This window comes from Saccopteryx leptura, chromosome 11, assembly GCF_036850995.1.
Source record: "Saccopteryx leptura isolate mSacLep1 chromosome 11, mSacLep1_pri_phased_curated, whole genome shotgun sequence".
Lineage (NCBI taxonomy): Eukaryota > Metazoa > Chordata > Mammalia > Chiroptera > Emballonuridae > Saccopteryx > Saccopteryx leptura.
Genome location: NC_089513.1, coordinates 47,706,184 through 47,726,198, shown reverse-complemented (window position 1 = coordinate 47,726,198; position 20,015 = coordinate 47,706,184). Strand labels below are relative to the sequence as shown.

At 39.9% G+C, this 20,015-nt stretch overlaps 1 protein-coding gene across 2 annotated transcripts in view; it reads right to left on the bottom strand.

Moving 5' to 3' along the window:
- The window catches only part of CLUL1 (clusterin like 1), a 45,816-nt gene that overhangs the window by 6,906 nt on the left and 18,895 nt on the right, over positions 1-20,015 (bottom strand). Inside the window, exons 6-8 of one of the 2 annotated variants that reach the window (XM_066353267.1) lie at positions 13,533-13,670; positions 10,246-10,460; positions 3,605-3,789 (exon numbers count right to left, since the gene is read on the bottom strand). In XM_066353267.1, the coding sequence (XP_066209364.1) occupies positions 3,605-3,789; positions 10,246-10,460; positions 13,533-13,670 (538 nt within the window). Of the gene's footprint in view, positions 1-3,117; positions 3,790-10,245; positions 10,461-13,532; positions 13,671-20,015 lie in introns of those variants that run through there. The other variant, XM_066353268.1, reaches the window with a different exon arrangement.

Genomic DNA, 20,015 nt, shown 5'->3' with positions numbered 1-20,015 from the left:
ATATAAAATTGGAATCCATGTGATAGATACGTGAATTCCAAACTGCTCTCTTGATGTTCCGCTTCTCTGTCAGACCTCACCCTTTCTGGACTATCGCCCCTGAGACAGAGGAATTCCAAGAAGCTGGTCGACCTGCCCCAAGAAGGAGCATTCCAGAAAGCTGAAATCCTCAAACCATAAAAGGGAACATACCAGGACTTTTGCCTCAGTATCCCCTCAGGCTCTCCCAAACACTATATAACTTGCCCCTAGTCTGTAACCGGTGCTCTTCTCCTCGGGAGAAGTGCTGGGCAGGGTTCCTTTCTTCCTTTTAATAAAGCTTGTTACTCTGGTCTTTCGGACTCCCATGAATTCCAACACCATGTTTTAGCAAGCTACATACTTGCAGCTAGGGCACCTAACAAACATTTACGTGATTACAGATGATGTGGTAATTCTTTTCCCCCATCTTTTCTGTTATTTTCCTTAGTATTTTTCTAAGGTCTCACTGTTGGCAGGTTCGAGACCCTGATGCATTGAGCTAATCAGTACACTGACAAGTCTTATCCACTGTATTGAATAGGATGCACAAAAGAAGAAATTAAGTTAGTAAGCAAACTTGGAAAAATGTTCATTCTTTTGAATAATCAAAAACACAAGTTATAACAGTAAGATAAAAATTTTCATTTATTAGTCAAGTTTTTCAAATTAAAATGCTAATTAGAATATGAGAAACTGGTATGCCAGACATTAGTGCTATCAAATTTGGCAAGAAAAATAAAGAAAAATAAAATGTTACCTTTAGACAAATAATTCCATTTTTTGGAATGCATTTAAGAAAATCAGTGGAAAAAAAATGTGAATAAGAAAAAATAATAAGATGATAATAGTGGCTTTGTTAAAATGGTGGAATTATGGATAATTTTTGTCTCCTAAATTTTTGGAATTCATGATTTTCTTTTACTTTTAGAATCTAAAAACTATAAAGTAAAAAGAAAATTAAGATCGCCTTTGTGAAAGGTTATCTTGTGAGCCTTTTTAGTAAATAACATGCTCAATATCTCAATATCTTATTTTCCATTGTTATTGTACCTTGATCATCACAAAAATCAGTGAACAGATGATTTTACTAAAAATCTTTTTATTTGCATAGAAGTGCATATAGTCAATACCTATTTGGGCATTAGCACATTATTTCCTACAGAGTTTGAGCCCCAGGTATTGTTGTCTGGCTTTCCCTTTAATTTTGTCAATGAGACAGTGTTTTCCATTTCTTTTAGCTGAGTTGGTCTCAGCTAAACTCATACAGGTGGGAGGTTCCTAGACATAGAGAGCTCAAAGGCCCCTACTGGGAGAAATGGGTTTAATAGGACTTGTCAACATTCCTAATACCAAAACACTCCACTCCTTCTTGCCTTGTACGCTCACAAATTCCCCTTTGTTGGAATCATTTTTGAAATGGTTTCCCCTCCCACCTCCACATTTTTATTTGATGTGTGTGTGTGTGGGGGGGGGGGGGTTGTTTTTTTGTTTCTTTAAGGAAGTAAGGTAGAGGGAAGGGTAGCAGGAAGGGAGGAAAGGAAAAGAGCAAAGGAGAGCAGACAGGAGGCCAGTGGGAAAGGAAGAGAAAGAAAGGAAATATACTGAGAGAAATTTCTACACTTTGGGATCATGAAAGCACCTCTCCTCACCTTCCAGAGGCCCCACCCTTGGGCACTCATTGAGTGCTTTGCTTTACTCTTCCCAGTATGTGTCTTTTACAATCCTGCACCCTGACTTGATAGAAAGCTCATTTGTGCTGAATTCATCACTTTCCCCTCCATAGTACCTGCATCCTCTGTTTTCACTTAGTAGATACTAAAGAGATAATGGTTGTTTGATATAAATTGAAAAAAGTTCTTAAAACACAGAGATAAAGGTGAAGGCAGCAAATCCAGTAATATCTAGTTTAATTATACATAGATGGTGACCTACTAACAAGGTCCCTTATGAATTATAATTGAGAATTAAAATTTAATTATTCTTTAAGACTGATCATTATATCAAAGGAGAGTAATACACATGGTTTTAATTGTGCCACTAATATAGAAGATATTTAGATAAAACCTACTTAACCATTCTCTTGTTTTTAGACATTTAGATTGTTTTTAATATTTTACTATCTTTTTTTTTTTTTTTTGTATTTTTCTGAAGTTGGAAACGGGGAGGCAGTCAGACAGACTCCCGCATGCGCCCGTCCGGATCCACCCGGCATGCCCACCAGGGGGCGATGCTCTGCCCATCTGGGGCGTTGCTCTGCTGCAATCAGAGCCATTCTAGCACCTGAGGCAGAGGCCACAGAGCCATCCTCAGCGCCCTGGCAAACTTTGCTCCAATGGAGCCTTGGCTGCAGGAGGGGAAGAGAGAGATAGAGAGGAAGGAGAGGGGGAGGGGTGGAGAAGCAGATGGGCGCTTCTCCTGTGTGCCCTGGCCGGTAATCGAACCCGGGACTCCCGCACGCCAGGCTGATGCTCTACCACTGAGCTAACTGGCCAGAGCCAATATTTTACTATCTTAAATAATTTTGCAAATATAGATCTTGAGGTGGGGGGACTTTTAATCAAATTTAGATTTATTCCTTAGGATTGATTCCAGAAGTAGAATTATTATATCAAAAAGAAATTTTAATAAATAAATCACAAAAAGCTAAGAATTATATAATTTTACACATAGGTGGGATATAAAACTGAGACTCATGGACATTGGTTACCAGGGGAAGGGGGTGAGGGGAAGGGGAGGGGAGGGGAGGGGAGAGGAGTAAAGAGGGACAAATAGCCTGGCCAGGCGGTGGCGCAGTGGATAGAGCGTCAGACTGGGATGCGGAAGGACCTGGGTTCGAGACTCCAAGGTTGCCAGCTTGAGCACGGGCTCATCTGGTTTGAGCGAAGGCTCGCCAGCTTGGACCCAAGGTTGCTGGCTTGAGCAAGGGGTTTCTTGGTCTGCTGAGGGCCCGCAGTCAAGGCACATGTGAGAAGGTAATCAATGAACAACTAAGGTGTTGCAACAAAAAACTGATGATTGATGCTTCTCATCTCTCTCTGTTCCTGTCTGTTTGTCCCTATCTATCCCTCTCTCTGACTCACTCTCTGTCTCTGTAAAAAAAAAAAAAAAAAAAAAAAAGGGACAAACAAATGATGATGGAAAATTATTTGACTTTGGGTGATGGGTATACAACACAATCAATAGTTCAAATGCTATAGAAATGTTCACCTGAAACCTATGTACTCTTATTGATCAATGTCATCCCATTAAATTTAATTTTCTAAATAAAATTTTAATAAAAAGAAATTTTATGGCTCTTGACGTGCATAATCATGTAGCTTTTAAAAAAGGGGAAAAAACCAGTTTACATTCCTGCCGATAACATAAAATAATTCCCATTTTATCACATTCCTTTCAGGATTTCTTTTTTCAATTTTGCAAATTTAATAGGCAAAAAATGCTATTTTGTTAGTTTTCATGCATTTAATTATTATTAAAGTTGACATATTTTCCAGGTATTTTAAAATTAGTTTTGTTGTTTTTTTCCTTTTATGAATTATCTATTTCTGTCAACAAAGCATTCCTAATCAGGCACTCTGCTTACCAAATTTTAAAATGTTCCTTAAAAAGCTGTACAGCTTTTTTCAGCATATAGCTGATGAAGTTAGAATTCCCAGCACTTTCTTCAAGAGGGATCTTGAGAGTGCCATTGGGGGAAGGCAGAATGGTTAAGTTTGCCATCTGTTCATCTTGTTTAGAAACATTTCTTTGGTGGACACCTGCAAATATCTGAGAAGAAGGATTAGAGAGTAAAAGATTACTACATACCCGAGCACATTCAGGGTTAATTTAATACCACATTAGTCAGCCTAGGTTGTGTTGAGGTAACAAATTTGTCCCAACATTCCAGTGGCTTTGTTACTGGAGAGGAGACCTGGCCTTCGGGTCTGCCTAGCACTGGCTGGTCATGTGTGGGTTCTTGAATCATGCAGGAGAGATTTCACAACACAAGTCCAGGTGATTTTGAAAGGACGCTTATTAAAGCTGGGGACAGTGCTACAAGGAAGAACCTAGGATAGAAGAAGCAACAGGAGAGCCTGGGCGGGGGGCAGGGGGGCTCCTTTGGCTCTAGGAACCTTAAGAGAAAGAAGTGAGCCAAAGCAGGGCTGCGTCAGCCCACTGAAAAGTCAGAGAAAAGGGGTCCTTGGAGACAGGTTCAAGGGGGAAGCCCAGGAAGAGCTGCTGCTGCCCACTGCTCCCCTCATTGCAAGTCTGTGGAGTCCCTTAGAGTTTAGGAGAAAGAGAGGGGCAAGAAAAATGCACCTGAGGCAAAGAAGGGGAGGAGGGAGAAGGCACAGCTGTGCTCCCAGGAGGGAGAGCATACTGGGTTTTCTGTGCTAATGGGGGGCGGGGATCAATAGAGTATTTATCAGCTCTCCAGGTGTGTCCTTTTAGGGTCATGGTCTTACTGATTGGTCGGCGCCAGGGATGTCAGCAGGGCAAGGGTCATTAGTCAATACAGCTGGTCCTGATGTCAGCCTTGGCATTGCTTATCTGGTTTTGCTGCTTTTCTGGGCCTGGAGCTGAAACACAACTGAGGACTATACTATCCGATGCAGGTCAGAAGCTCATTGTCCTGGGGGCTTACTGCATAAGGCAGTGGTTCTCAACCTGTGGGTTGCGACCCCGGCGGGGGTCAAACGACCAAAACACAGGGGTCACCTAAAGCCATCGGGCATTTTTGTTAACATTTCATTGGCCAGAACTTGCCACACGGCCCCACTTAACTGTAAGAGGAGCTGGAAAATGTGAGTGAGCAGATGGAATATTTGGTGAGTGCTACTGTCTATGCCGCAAATATTAACATTATACTGAGTGAAATAAGTAAATCAGAAAAAACTAGGAATTATATGATTCCATACATAGGTGAGACATAAAAATGAGACTGAGGGACATGGACAAGAGTGTAGTGGTTACAGGGTGGGGGGAGGAGGGAGAGGGGGTGGGGGAAGGGAGGGGCACAAAAAAAACCAGATAGAAGGTGACGGAGGACAATTTGACTTTGGGTGATGGGTATACAACATAATTAAATGTCAAAATAACCTGGAGATGTTTTCTCTGAATCTATGTACCCTAATTAATGTCACCCCATTAAAATTAATAATAAAGGAAAAAATACAAATAAAAAATAAAAAACCGCCTGACCTGTGGTGGCGCAGTGGGATAAAGCATTGAACTGGGACGCTGAGGTTGCCTTTTCGATACCCTGGGCTTGCCTGGTCAAGGCACATATGGGAGTTGATGCTTCCTGCTCCTCCCCTTTCTCTCTCTCTCTCTCTCCTCTCTGAAAATTGAATAAATAAAATCTTTAAAAAAAAAACCCAAATAAACTATTTCAAAATATTTTCAAATACATTTCCTTAAAAAAAAACTAAACAAAATATTTAAAAAACAAAGATAAAAAACTGGTAATTTCTTTTAAAAAAGATTTTATTTATTCATTATAGAGAGGAGAGAGAGAGAGAGAGAAGGGGGGAGGAGCAGGAAGCATCAACTCCCATATGTGCCTTGACCAGGCAAGCCCAGGGTTTTGAACCGGCAACCTCAGCGTTTCCAGGTTGACGCTTTATCCACTGCGCCACCACAGGTCAGGCCAAAACTGGTAATTTCTTAATTCTAGTTTATAAAGCAATAGCTAACATAGCTTTTCCTCTTTTCCTTTTGGAAAATATAACACATATAAAACCTGCATAAAGCATTTATGTCTAGTTAACAAATTATATAGCTTACACCCATGTAACTACAACTCAAAGGAGTAACTTTTTTCACTATCTAGAATTTGTATATTTTTTTATGCAAAGTTCCTTTTTAGTGCTTGCTGTTTTATGACTTAGCACTTTTCCTTTTTACATGATGAATTAAGAGCTGTTTTGAGAAAAGTAACTTTTAAAGGCAAAGTGAGTAATTCACTGATTCTGGAGAAATGCTGCTTTGGTTTGAATCCCCCATTGTACCATTTACTAGCTGTGTGATTTCAGACAAGTTGTTCAACTTCTCTGTGCCTCATTTTAAAAATTTTGAAAAGAGTCTGACTAGGCAGTGGTGCAGTGGATAGAGCGTCGAACTGGGATGTGGAAGACCCAGGTTCGAAACCCTAAGGTCGCTGGCTTGAGCGCAGGCTCATCTGGTTTGAGCAAGGCTCACCAGCTTGAGCCTAAGGTCGCTGGCTTGAGCAAGGGGTCACTCAGTCTGCTGTAGCCCCCTGGTCAAAGCACATATGAGAAAGCAATCAATGAACAACTAAGGTACCGCAACAAAGAATTGATGCTTCTCATCTCTCTCCCTTCCTGTCTGTCTGTCCCTATCTGTCCCTCTCTCTGTCTCTGTCACACACACACAAAAAAAATTTGAAAAGAATAATACTTTAAAGGATCATTGAGGGTATTAAATGATCTGATATACAGTAGAAGTTCTTAAAACATTGCCTGACACATAGTAAGTGCTTGTTAGTGATGATTATTATAAAAATATATCATTGAAAATCATATTTATTTTATATGGAGGTTTTTATACTAAAGTACCTTTGTTATCAATACAAAGAATTTTAGATAAATCTGTCAGTGTTGCTCAGAGACACTACAATGGACGTAAATTGTAGCATAGAATGGAAAATATTGACTATAAAAACTGACTATAAAAACAGTTCGATCTTAGCTGTACCTTTGTCAGGATTGAAAGCACTGCTAAATTTTCTCTTCTTCAGCTGTTCTCTCATTAAACTAAAAGTCTATAATGTGAGGCTGATCAAATATATTGAATTATTTTGCCCTCCTAGGGTTTAATATAATGGAGTAATAGAATCAGAGAGTAAGTAGGGATTGGAGCAGTGGCTTCCAAAATATTTTTTTAATTAAAAAAGAATTTATTGATTTTCAGAGAGAGAGGAGGGAGACAGAGAGAGAGGAAAACATCGATTCCGTTGTTCCACTTACTCTGCTGTCATTTGTTGATTCTTGTATGTGCCTGACATACATATACATCTACACACATACTTATATACACATATAAATGCACATGTAATGGAAATAAAAATTCCATGACATATGCATATGATATCAAATGTCATGCACTGCAATATTTTCTCTTGTAGTCTGGACTATTCTGTTTTGTTGTTGTTTCAGTGTGCTGGCTGTGACTCTCTAAGCTTATTTGTTAAACTACATGTGAGCCATAACCTTGCAGTTTGAAAGAGTGTAAAACATTAGGTTACAGAAAATCAATACGTCAGATTCTCTAGAAGCAGAGCCTGAGTCTCTGACACAAGTAATTTATTAACTTGTGCCTTCAGTTGAAACTTCAGGTGAAACTTTTAAGGGGGTGAGACAAACAAGATTGAGAAGAGGAAGAAGCCAGTCAAGAATCTGGCCGTACATGACCTCTAGCCTCAGCCTGATCCTGCAGGGAGCCCTGGAGCATCTGCAGCCCCAAGGACAAACCTTTGGAGCAGGTTAGAGGGCTGAGCAGTTAGCCGCAGCAGCTGGAGATGGGAGCTGGAGATCAGGATAGGCCACCAACATTGCGTGCTGCCCCAAATATTGCAGCTTCAATTGCTCTGTCCAGTGATGGGGGTTTTTGTTCATTTGTTTGTTTGTTTTAGGTTTTATCTATTAATATTTAGAGAGAAGGGGGAGGAGTAGGGAGGAGCAGAAAGCATCAACTCCCATATGTTCCTTGACTAGGCAAGCCCAGGGTTTTGAACGGGTGACCTCAGTGTTCCAGGTTGTTGCTTTATCCCCAGCTGGCCAGTGATTTTTGTATCCTGGTCTTTTTAGGAACCTGTCAACACTGAGCTCATCAGGAATCCCTAGCCTGGCACATTTGTTTAGTAATGTAATATGTGTTACAGGGCAGGGTTGCTCAGGAAAGAAATTCAACCACTGTAATATGTTATACAGATAACAAATAACTTGGAGGAAGGAGTTACTGAGTGAATGTGAACAACATCTGGTAAGTCCCTGGCAGTATGTTTTTATTTGAAGGTTAGTATATAAATATGTTTAATTTTCAAGGTGAGTCAGCAGCTTATTGTGTCAAAACTAGTAAGAGCTATGATTTATAGAGTTCTTGCTTTGTATAAAGAACCTATACTAATTTCTTTACAAATGCACTTTTATTTTTTAATTTTAATTTTTTATTTTTAGCAAGAGAGACAGAGAAAAACAGATAGGGACAGACAGGCAGGAAGGGAGAGAGATAAGTATCAATATTTGTTGCAGTTGCCTGACATGTGGTGGCGCAGTCGATAAAGCATCGACCTGGAATGCTGAGATTGCCAGTTCAAAACCCCGGGTTTGCCTGGTCAAGGCATGTAACAAGAAGCAACTACTACTATGAGTAGATGCTTCCCACTCCTTCCCCCCTTTCTCTCCTCTTTAAAAAAAAAGTCAATAAAATATATATTAAAAAAATATTTGTTGCAGCACCTTAGTTGTTCATTGATTGCTTCCTCAAGAATATGTGCCTTGATGGGGGCAGAGGGGTGCTTGAGCTAGTGACCCCTTGCTCAAGCCAGCGACCATGGGGTTATGTTTGTGATCCCACACTAAAGCCAGTTGACTCCATGCTCAAGCTGGTGAGCCCACACTTGAGAAGAATGAGCCTACACTCAAGCTGGTGACCTTGGGGTTTCGGACCTGGGTTCTCTGCATCCCAGGCAGACACTCTATGGTGACACTCAGTGGTGCCACTGTCTGGTCAGGCCAGACACACATTTTAAAGTAATTATTATTAGTCTTACTTTCCAGATAGAAAAACTGAGGCCTAGAAAGGTTGCAGAACTTTCCAAATTTACTCAACTGGCAAGTTTCAGAGTTAGCTTTTTGCTGGAAAACCAGCTGTGTTCGGCTTGCTTGCTTATACTTTCTTTGCTTGATTAGTGTGTGAGCACATGGCAGCTCCACGTGTGTATAGTCTATGTAAGGTTACGAGTGCTTGCCCTCACGGTAGATTGTGGATTGCCTGACTACCATTGAGAGGTTCTGTTTTGCTGTTTATTCGCCTGCTGCAGTGAGAAGTGGTTTTCCCTGCCTGTTTGTTCATCCATTGTTGGGAGATTCTATTAAATGGAATGGTCCAGCACTTTCTGGCTCCACAATTTCTCTACTGTCTGCCCAAATTCAGTGTGGACTTGCCAGGCCTTGGCCACTGACATTACAGTTTTGAACTCAAGTTGCTTAACAGGAAAGTCTTCTCTCTTAAGTCTATATTGATTAAGTCTCTTCAAGGTTACCTTTATCAACACTATAGCTCTAAGCAGAATTAGGCACCTCTGGATTAGAAAGTATTTTGTGCTTGAAATTGGTTTTCTTTGTTCAGTTTTTTGTTTTCTAAAGACTATGCACTATGGTCTGACCAGGTGGTGGTATAGTGGGTAGATCGTCAGCCTGGGACGCTGAGGACCCAGGTTCAAAATCCTGAGGTTTCTGGCTTGAGTGTGGACTCACCGGCTTGAGCACAGGGTCGCTAGCTTGAACATGGGATCATAGACATGACCCTGTGGTCGCTGGCTTGGCCCCAGTCCAAAGGTTGCTGGCTTGAAGCCCAAGGTCGCTGGCATGAGCAAGGAGTTACTGGCTCATCTGGAGCCCCTGGTCAAGGCATATTTGAGAAAGCAATCAATGAACAACTCAAGTGCCACAACTGAGTTGATGCTTCTCATCTCTCTCCCTTCCTGTCTGTCTCTCGCTTGTTAAAAAAAAGAAAAGAAAAAAAGCCTGACCAGGCAGTGGTGCAGCGGGTAGAGAATCTGACCAGGATGCAGAGGACCCAGGTTTGAGAACCCGAGATTGCCAGCTTGAGCGCAGGCTCATCTGGTTTGAGCAAGGCTCACCAGCTTAGACCCAAGGTTGTTGGCTTGAGCAAGGGGTTACTTGGTCTGCTGAAGGCCCGCGGTCAAGGCACATATGAGAAAGCAATCAATGAACAACTAAAGTGCCACAACAAAAAACTGATGATTGATGCTTCTCATCTCTCCGTTCCTGTCTGTCTGTCCCTATCTATCCATCTCTCTGACTCTCTGTCTCTGTTCAAAAAAAAAATTAAGACCATGTTATATCAAGTCAGCCTGAGTATAATCACAATGGAAATATGAATCTCCTCCCACAGTTTTTTTCAAATACACAAATTAACAGGAAAATCAATGTATGCACATGTAATCTCCATATTTGTTCCTGGATCTTCCATTACCTTTATGGAATTGAAGATGTTTTCAGTTCCTAGAGTCTGGTTAGCCAGTTCAGTCACCCAGCCAAATTCCTCTCTTATCTTCTCCATCAGATATGTGGTGTCCTCCAAATGATGCTGAGTCACCTGGAGAATCTGCATGTACTGCTGACTGGATATGTTGACCAATTTAAGGGCCTCATCTACCTTTGTGTGTAGTTCAGGTATGTCAGGACAGTCTAGCAAAGAAGAAAATAATATGGTAAAGGAAAAGGTCCATGAAATTTGGAGTTGGCTGATGTGGGTTTAATTTTTAGCCCTTCAGTTTTTTCATTTCCAGCCTTTTGACCTTGAATGAGTTTTCAATGAAGTAACACAGGCAGGAATGAAATGATGTGAAATGTCTGATCACATGGTACACATTACAGATTTTGTAACTGAGAATTAATTTGTTGTATTACCAATTTACTGATAGTAGGCTGACCAGCCATAAAATACAGCGTGTCCGTAAAGTCATGGTGCACTTTTGACCAGTCACAGGAAAACAACAAAAGACGATAGAAATGTGAAATCTGCACCAAATAAAAGGAAAACTCTCCCAGTTTCTGTAGGATGCTGTGGCAGCATGTACGCATGCTCAGGTGATGACGTAACACCGTGTATACCGCGAAGCAGCCCATGGCCATGCCAGTCGAAATGTGGACGGTACAGAGGAAAGTTCATTGTGTTCTGTGGCTCGCTAAATTCGAATCTATGACCAAAGTGCAACGTGAATATCGGCGCATTTATAATGAAGTGCCACCACATAGGAATAACATACTCAGTGGGATAAGCACTGAGGAACTGAAGGAAACCGGCACTTTGATGGAGAAACCCTGTTCTGGTAGGCCATCAGTCAGTGACGAGTCTGTAGAGGCTATACGGAATAGTTACCTAAGGAGCCCTAAAAAATCTATGCGTGAGCCCACATCGAACTGCACTGAATAGGTATGAAACTGGGAGAGTTTTCCTTTTATTTGGTGCAGATTTCACATTTCTATCGTCTTTTGTTGCTTTCCTGTGACCAGTCAAAAGTGCACCATGACTTTACGGACACACTGTATATTGGGAAATGATTCCTGCATTAGGTTATATCTCATATATTATCTATATGAGATAATAAAAAATAAATAAATAAAAATAAATTTTAAAAAAGGCCCTGGCCGGTTGGCTCAGCGGTGGAGCGTCGGCCTGGCGTGCGGGGGACCTGGGTTCGATTCCCGGCCAGGGCACATAGGAGAAGCGCCCATTTGCTTCTCCACCCCCCCCCTCCTTCCTCTCTGTCTCTCTCTTCCCCTCCCGCGGCCGGGGCTCCATTGGAGCAGGGATGGCCTGGGCGCTGGGGATGGCTCCTTGGCCTCTGCCCCAGGCGCTGGAGTGGCTCTGGTCGTGGCAGAGCGACCCCCCGGAGGGGCAGAGCATCGCCCCCTGGTGGGCAGAGCCTCCCCCCTGGTGGGCGTGCGGGTGGATCCCTGTCGGGCGCATGCGGGAGTCTGACTGTCTCTCCCCGTTTCCAGCTTCAGAAAAAAAAAAAAAATGGAGATAATATCCACTATCTCTTATAGATAAAATAAAAAGAAAATTCTCCTTGTGGTGAGACCTCTTAGGACCTACTCTTTTAACCACTTTCGTATATGTTATATAGCAATGCTAACTGGTTATCTTGCTGTGCATTATATCCCCAGCACTTATTTATGGTGTCACTGGAAGTTTGTACCTTTTGACCACCTTCCTCCAGTCCCCTATCCTATCTTCTGTATTATTTTATGACAATCAGTGAGAGATTATTCATTAAAGCTTCTAACTGGATGAAAGGAAATTAATGATGAGATGTTTGAGTGGAACTATTTTTATAGGTGGTTAGTATATTAGTATATATATTTTTTTCTTATGAAAACTTCTGTTTCTGTATGCAATCTCACAACTGTGACTTAAAAAACAAATAATGAACATTGTTAATAGCTCAGATATTTTATTTAATCCTCACAATACCCATATGAAGTAGCTATATTAATCCCATTTTCCAAACGATAAAACGCAGGTGCAAAGAGTCACCCCATTAGCAATTCAGAAGAAATAAAACCCTGCTGGCTCTAAGATAAAGGTCCAGTTTATTTTCAACCTCTTACGCCAAGCCCTTAGCCATGCTTTTTTAGAATTTTTTTTTTTTCCTTTAGGGCTTTGGCAAGATTCAACACAGAAGCATTGAAATCAAAAGCTCTTCTTGGCTTTTGCAAGAAATTTTGTGTTCAGGCGCAAGCGGGTGAGAGGGGCAACTTTAGTTACAGAAGTAAAGGGAGAAGAGGGAAGGGAGGAGGACAAGCAGAAGGGTCAGGTCAGGTGGAGAGAAGGAATTCTCTCCTGGGGATGGAAGGAAGGCCATGGTCAGATCAGGAGGGCAAAATCTGCATGGGGTTTGTGAGGATAAGCCACTTTCCATTTTTAAATACCAATTACTAATTAACCCACTAAGTGGAAGAAGTTAATGCTGCTTTCAAAAAGAAAAAAAGGGCCCTGGCCAGTTGGCTCAGTGATAGAGCGTCGGCCTGGCGTGCAGAAGTCCCGGGTTCGATTCCCGGCCAGGGCACACAGGAGAGGCGCCCATCTGCTTCTCCACCCCTCCCCCTCTCCTTCCTCTCTGTCTCTCTCTTCCCCTCCCGCAGCGAGGCTCCATTGGAGCAAAGATGGCCCGGGCGCTGGGGATGGCTCCTTGGCCTCTGCCCCAGGCGCTGGAGTGGCTCTGGTCGCAAAAGAGCATCGCCCCGGAGGGGCAGAGCATCGCCCCCTGGTGGGCGTGCTGGGTGGATCCTGGTCGGGTGCATGCGGGAGTCTGTCTGACTGTCTCTCCCCGTTTCCAGCTTCAGAAAAATACAAAAAAAAAAAAAAGAAAAAAAAGAAAAAGAAAAGAAGTTCACTTGGCTAAAACTGTGCTTTCATAAAGGGGAGATTGCCCATGCTGGTTGGTTTCTTTTCTCTTTGCAGCAAGAAGGAAGGAGTTGTTCTAATTTGTTCATAGTTCTCTTTTATAGACATTTGTGTTTGTTGGGTCTTCAACCATAAAAACTTTCACAGGAACAGGGAGAAAATTTTAAAAAGGGAAAAAAGTGATTTCACCCATTTTTGAATAACAAAATTTAATAGCCCACACTGAGCATCTCCAAGTGGAAATGAGCTCTCAAAAACAAGTGTTTGAATCCATGCTAGTTAAGAATGAGATTTTGGTCCTCTGACCAGAATACTATTGAAACCCTAAGAAAATAATTATTATTTACCTTCCCAGAGGTAATCCTGACATTTTTGGCATCTTGCATGAAATTGGAAACATTCTGACAAGTTTTGGTCAAGTTCTCCACACAGTCCTCTGTCTTGCACAGGTGTTGTCTTTGAACTCAGGCCTCCAGGGTCAGCGTCTGCAGGTAACATAGCATTTACATATAGTATTAAAGTCTGTACTTTATTATTTTTGTTTAGATTTTATTTACTCAGTAGAGATTTTAGAGAGAGGAGAAAGACAGAGAGAAAGAAGGGGTAGAGGAGCAGGAAGCATCAACTCCCCTATGTGCCTTGACCAGGCAAGCCCAGGGTTTTGAACCGGTGACCTCAGCGTTCCAGGTTGATGTTTTATCCACTGCACCACACAGGTCAGGCTAGAGTCTGTACTTCAAGGGAGTGGATATAATGCCATTTCTTTTTCTTTCCAGTGCTTTCAAAATATTTTCATGTACTGAATCAGAGGAATGTATGTTGGTGCAACTATTTGCTAAGACAATTTGACATGTATTAAAAGTTGCATATATCCTTAAGTCAGCAATCTCATTACTATCATTATTACTCACCATTATTAGTATACTCCCTTTAGCCCTCCTCCAAAAAGAATTTTATTCTCTCGAAGGAACCATAAGGAATTATTAGTGGTAACTACCTTTTGAAGAGACACCTGATGGGGTAGGAGAGTGCAACTTTCATTAATTTTGTTCCTTTGCATATATAAATTATTTTAAATTTAGTATGTCTTCTTTTTATCATTATTATTTTTTAATTCAATGGAGTTAACTAAAGAGACTCTAAGCCACTTTTCTCTTTGGACTTGTATTTTTAAAATACTAATATTTTAATTTTTTAAGATATAATTGGGAAGTACATTTGGAGTTTCAACAGTATATAAAATGCCTGTTTCTTAAATTAAGTGATAGGGATTGACTTATTACTACTTTTTTGCATTTTATATATAGTATTATGAACAATGGGTTGAAGATTTAGGAAAACATCGAAAGCACATTGACTTTTAAAAACTTTTTTTCTGGAAGAATTAATTATTCATAAAAAATGATGATATAAAATAGAAGTCTATTCAGCAGAACACTGACAGTTCCCAACAGCATGGGGGTTTTTTTAGTAGCTTTGTGTGCTTTTCGGCTTTGTTTTTTTTTATTAATTTTAATGGGGTGACATTGATAAATCAGGGTACATATGTTCAGAGAAAACATCTCCAGGTTATACTGAGATTTGATTATGTTGCATACCCCTCACCCAAAGTCAAATTGTCTTCAGTCACCTTCTATTTGGTTTTCTTTGTGCCTCTCCCCTCCCCCCACCCCCTTCTCCCCTTCCTCCACTCTCTTCTCCCCTCTTCGTTACCATCACATTCTTGTCCATGTCTCTGAGTCTCATTTTTATGTCCCATCTATGTATGGAATCATATAGTTCTTAGTTTTTTTCTGATTTACTTATTTCACTCAGTATAATGTTATCAAGATCCATCCATGTTATTGTAAATGATCCGATGTCATAATTTCTTATGGCTGAGTAGTATTCCATAGTATATATCTACCAAAGCTTTTTAATCCACTTGTCCACTGACAGACACTTGAACTGTTTTCAGATCTTTGCTATTGTGAACAATGCTGCCATAAACATGGGGGTGCATTTCTCCTTTTGGAACAGTGCTATGGTGTTCTTAGGATATATTCCTAAAAGTGGGATAGCTGGGTCAAAAGGCAGTTCCATTTTTAATTTCTTGAGGAATCTCCATACTGTTTTCCACAGTGGCTGCACCAGTCTGCATTCCCACCAGCAGTGCAGGAGGGTTCCCTTTTCTCCACATCCTCGCCAGCACTTATTCTGTGTTGTTTTGTTGATAAGCGCCATTCTGACTGGTATGAGGTGATATCTCATTGTGGTTTTAATTTGCATTTCTCTAATGATTAGTGATGTTGAGCGTTTTTTCATATGCCTATTGGCTATCTGTATGTCCTTTTTGGAGAAGTGTCTATTCATTTCTTTTGCCCATTTTTTGATTGGATTGTTTGTCTTCCTGGTGTTGAGTTTTATAAGTTCTTTATAAATTTTGGTTATTAATCCCTTATCAGATGTATTGTCGAATATGTTCTCCCATTGTGTAGTTTGTCTTTTTATTCTGTTCTTATTGTCTTTAGCTGTGCAAAAGCTTTTTAGTTTGATATAGTCCCATTTGTTTATCCTGTCTTTTATTTCACTTGCCCGTGGAGATAAATCAGCAAATATATTGCTGTGAGAGATGTTGGAGAGCTTACTGCCTGTTTTCTTCTAAGATGCTTATGGTTTCATGGCTTACATTTAAGTCTTTTATCCATTTTGAGTTTATTTTTGTGAATGGTGTAAGCTGGTGGTCTAGTTTCATTTTTTTGCAGATAGATGTCCAATTTTCCCAACACCATTTATTAAAAGGGCTGTCTTTACTCCATTGTATGCTCTTACCTCCTTTGTCAAATATCAGTTGTCCATAAAGCTGTGGGTTTATTTCTGGGCTCTCTGTTCTGTTCCATTAATCTATATGCCTGCTCTTATGCCAGTACGAGGCTGTTTTGAGTACACTGGCCTAGTAGTATAACTTGATATCGGGAAGTGTGATAGCTCCCACTTTATTCTTCCTTTTCAAGATTGCTGAGGCTATTCGTGTTCTTTTTTGGTTCCATATAAATTTTTGAAATATGTGTTCTATATCTTTGAAGTATGTCATTGGTATTTTAATTGGTATTGCATTGAATTTATAGATTGCTTTGGGTAATATAGAATTTTAATAATGTTTATTCTTCCTAACCATGAGCACGGTATATGCTTCCACTTGTTTGTATCTTCCTTTGTTTTATAATTTTCTGAGTACAAGTCTTTAATCTCCTTGATTAAATTTACTCCTAGGTGCTTTATTTATTTATTTATTTATTTATTTGGTTGCAATAGTGAAGGGTATTTTTTCCTTAATTTCTCTTTCTGACAGTTCATTGTTGGTGTATAAAAATACCTCTGATTTCTGAGTATTAATTTTATATCCTGCCACCTTGCTGAATTCATTTATCAGGTCCAGTAGTTTTTTGACTGAGACTTTAGGGTTTTCTATATATGGTATCATATCATCTGCAAATAATGATAGTTTTACTTCTTCTTTTCCAATTTGGATGCCTTTAATTTCTTTTTTCTTGTCTGATTGCTGTGGCTAGGACTTCCAGGACTATGTTGAATAAGAGTGGTGAAAGGTGGTACCCCTGCCTTGTTCCTGATCTTAAGGGGATTGCTCTAATTTTTGCCCATTGAGTATGATGTTGGCTGTGGGTTTGTCATAGATGGCCTTTATTATGTTGAGGTATGTTCCCTGTATTCCTACTTTGCTGACAGTTTTGATCATGAATGGGTGCTGGATTTTATCAAATGCTTTTTCTGCATCTATTGAAATTATCATGTAGTTTTCCTCCTTCCTTTTGTTTATGTGATGAATCACACTGATTGATTTGCAAATATTGTACCAGCCTTGCCTTCCCAGAATACATCCCACTTCATCATGGTGTAGGATTTTTTTCATATATTGCTGGATCTGGTTTGCTAATATTTTTTTGAGGATTTTAGCATCTCTATTCATCAGGGATATTGGTCAATAATTTTCTTTCTTTGTGTTGTCTTTGCCTGGTTTTGAATCAGAATTATGCTCGCCTCATAAAAGGATCTTGGAAGTCTTTCTTCCTCTTGAATTTTTGGAAATAGCTTGAGAAGGATAGAAGTTAGTTCTTCTTTGAATATTTGGTAGAATTCACTTGTGAAGCCATCAGGCCCAGGACTTTTCTTTGTTGGGAGTTTTTTGATAACTGTTTCTATCTCATTTGGTGTAATCGGTCTGTTTAGGTTTTCTGATTCTTCCAGATTGATTTTTGGAAGATTGTATGTTTCAAGGAATTTGTCCAATTCATCTAGGTTGTCTAGTTTTTTGGCATACAGTTCTTTATAGTATTTTCTTACAATATTTTGTATTTCTGTTGTGTCAGTTGTTATTTCTCCACTCTCATTTCTAATTTTAATTTTATTTATTTGAATCCTCTCTCTCTCTCTTTTTTTTTTTTTGTATTTTTCTGAAGCTAGAATCAGGGAGGCATCAGACAGACTCCCACATGCGCCCGACCGGGATCCACCCAGCAAGCCCACCAGGGGGCAATGCTCTGCCCATCTGGTGCGTCATTCTGTTGCAACCAGAGCTATTCTAGCACCTTAGGCAGAGGCCACAGAGCCATCCTCAGTGCCTGGGCCAACTTTGCTCCAATGGAGCCTTGGCTTCAGGAGGGGAAGAGAGAGACAGAGAGGAAGGAGAGGGGGAAGGGTGGAGAAGCAGATGGGCGCTTCTCCTGTGTGCCCTGGCCGGGAATCAAACCCAGGACTCCTGCATGCCAGGCTGATGCTCTACCACTGAGCTAACCAGCAAGGGCCTCCTCTCTCCTTTTTTCTTGGTGAGTCTAGTTAAAGGTTCATCGATCTTGTTTACCTTTTCAGAGAACCAGTTCCTGGTTTCACTGATCCTCTGTATTGTTTCTTTAGTCTCTATGTCATTTATTTCTGCTCTGATCTTTATTATTTCCTTCCTTCTACTACTTCTGGGCTTTACTTGCTATTCTTTTTCTAGTTCTTTTAGATGCAGGGTTAAGTTGTTTATTTGAGCTTTTTCTAGCTTCTTAATGTATGCCTGTAGTGCTATGAACTTCCCTATCAGTACTGCTTTTGCTGCATCCCATAAATTTTGAGTTGTTGTATGCTCATTATCATTCGTTTCTAGAAATTTTTGTATTTCTTCTTTGATCTCATTGTTAATCCATTCGTTATTTAATACCATGCTATTTAGTTTCCATGTGTTGGAAAATTTTTGAGTTTTTCTGTTGTGGTTGATGTCTAGTTTCATGACATTGTGATGAGAGAAAATGCTTGATATGATTTCAAGCTTCTTAAATTTGTTGAGACCGCTTTTGTGCCCTAAATTGTGGTCTGTCCTAGAGCATGAGCACTTGAAAAGAATGTATATTCTGCTGCTTTAGTGTGAAAAGTTCTGAAGATGATCTATTAAATCCAGTTGATCTAGTGTGTCCTTTAAGTCTGCTGTTTCTTTGTTAATTTTCTTTCTTGAGGATCTATCTAGTGATGTTAGTGGGGTATTGAAATCCCCTACTATTATAGTATTGCTGTTGATCTCGTCCTTTATATCCATCAAAGTCTGCTTTATATATTCAGATGCTCCTATATTAGGTGCGTAGATATTTATATGGTTATATCTTCCTGTTGGATTGCTCCCTTTATCATTATGTAGTAGCCTTCTTTATCTCTTACTATAGCCTTTGTTTTAAACTCCATTTTGTTTGATATAAGTATTGCTATCCCAGCTTTTTTTCATTTCCATTTGCATGAAATATTTTTTTTCCATCCTTTTACCTTCAGTCTATGTGCATCTTTTGTTTTAGATGTGTCTCTTGAAGACAGTATATGTACAGGTCCTGTTTTCTTATCCATGCAGCTACCCTATGTCTTTTGATTGGATCATTTAATTCATTTACATTTAAGGTTATTATTGATATGTAGTTGTTTATTGCCATTTTATTCTTTAAAGCTATATTCCTCTTTTGCTGTATTCTTTTCCCACTTTGATCTGTTTACAACAGGCCCCTTAACATTTCCTGCAGCATTGGTTTGGTTGTAATGAATTCCTTGAGTTTTTTTGGTCTGGGAAGCTTTTTATTTTTCCTTCAATTTTAAATGATAGCTTTGCTGGATAAAGTAGTCTTGGTTGTAGGTTCTTGTTCTGCATTACTTTGAATATTTCTTGCCATTCCCTTCTGGCCTCAAGTGTTTCTGTTGAGAAGTCGGATGTCATCCTTATGGGGGCTCCTTTGTAGGTGATAGCCTTTTTTTCTCTAGCAGTTTTTAATATTTTCTCTTTATCTTTTAGCTTTGGTATTTTAATTATGAGTTTCTCTCTAATGGAGTTCTTTGTGCTTCTTGAACTTGTGAGAGGTTTTTTTTGCATTAATTTAGGGAAGTTTTCAGCTATGATATGATTGAACAAAGTCTTAATCCCTTGTTCTTTCTCTTCTTCTTCAGGAACCCCTATGATGTGGATGCTTTCTCTTCATGTTGTCACAGAGCTCTCTTAGAGTTCCCTTAGACTTTTTGAGTCTCTTTTCTTTTTTCTGCTCTGCTTCCTTGCCTTGGTTCAATTTTTCTTCCAACTCACTGATTCAATCCTCAGCTTCATCCATCCTGTTTATTATTCCTTCCATTGTGGTCTTCATTTCTGATATTGTATTTGTCATCTCTGACTGATTCTTTTTTAATATTTCAATGTCCTTTTTTATACTTTCTATTTCTTTATTTAGGTGTTTGTAATGACCATCCATTGTTGTTCTAAGATCCCTAAGCATCCTAAGAATCATTATTTTAAACTCTGCATCTGGAAGTTTGGTTATTTCCAT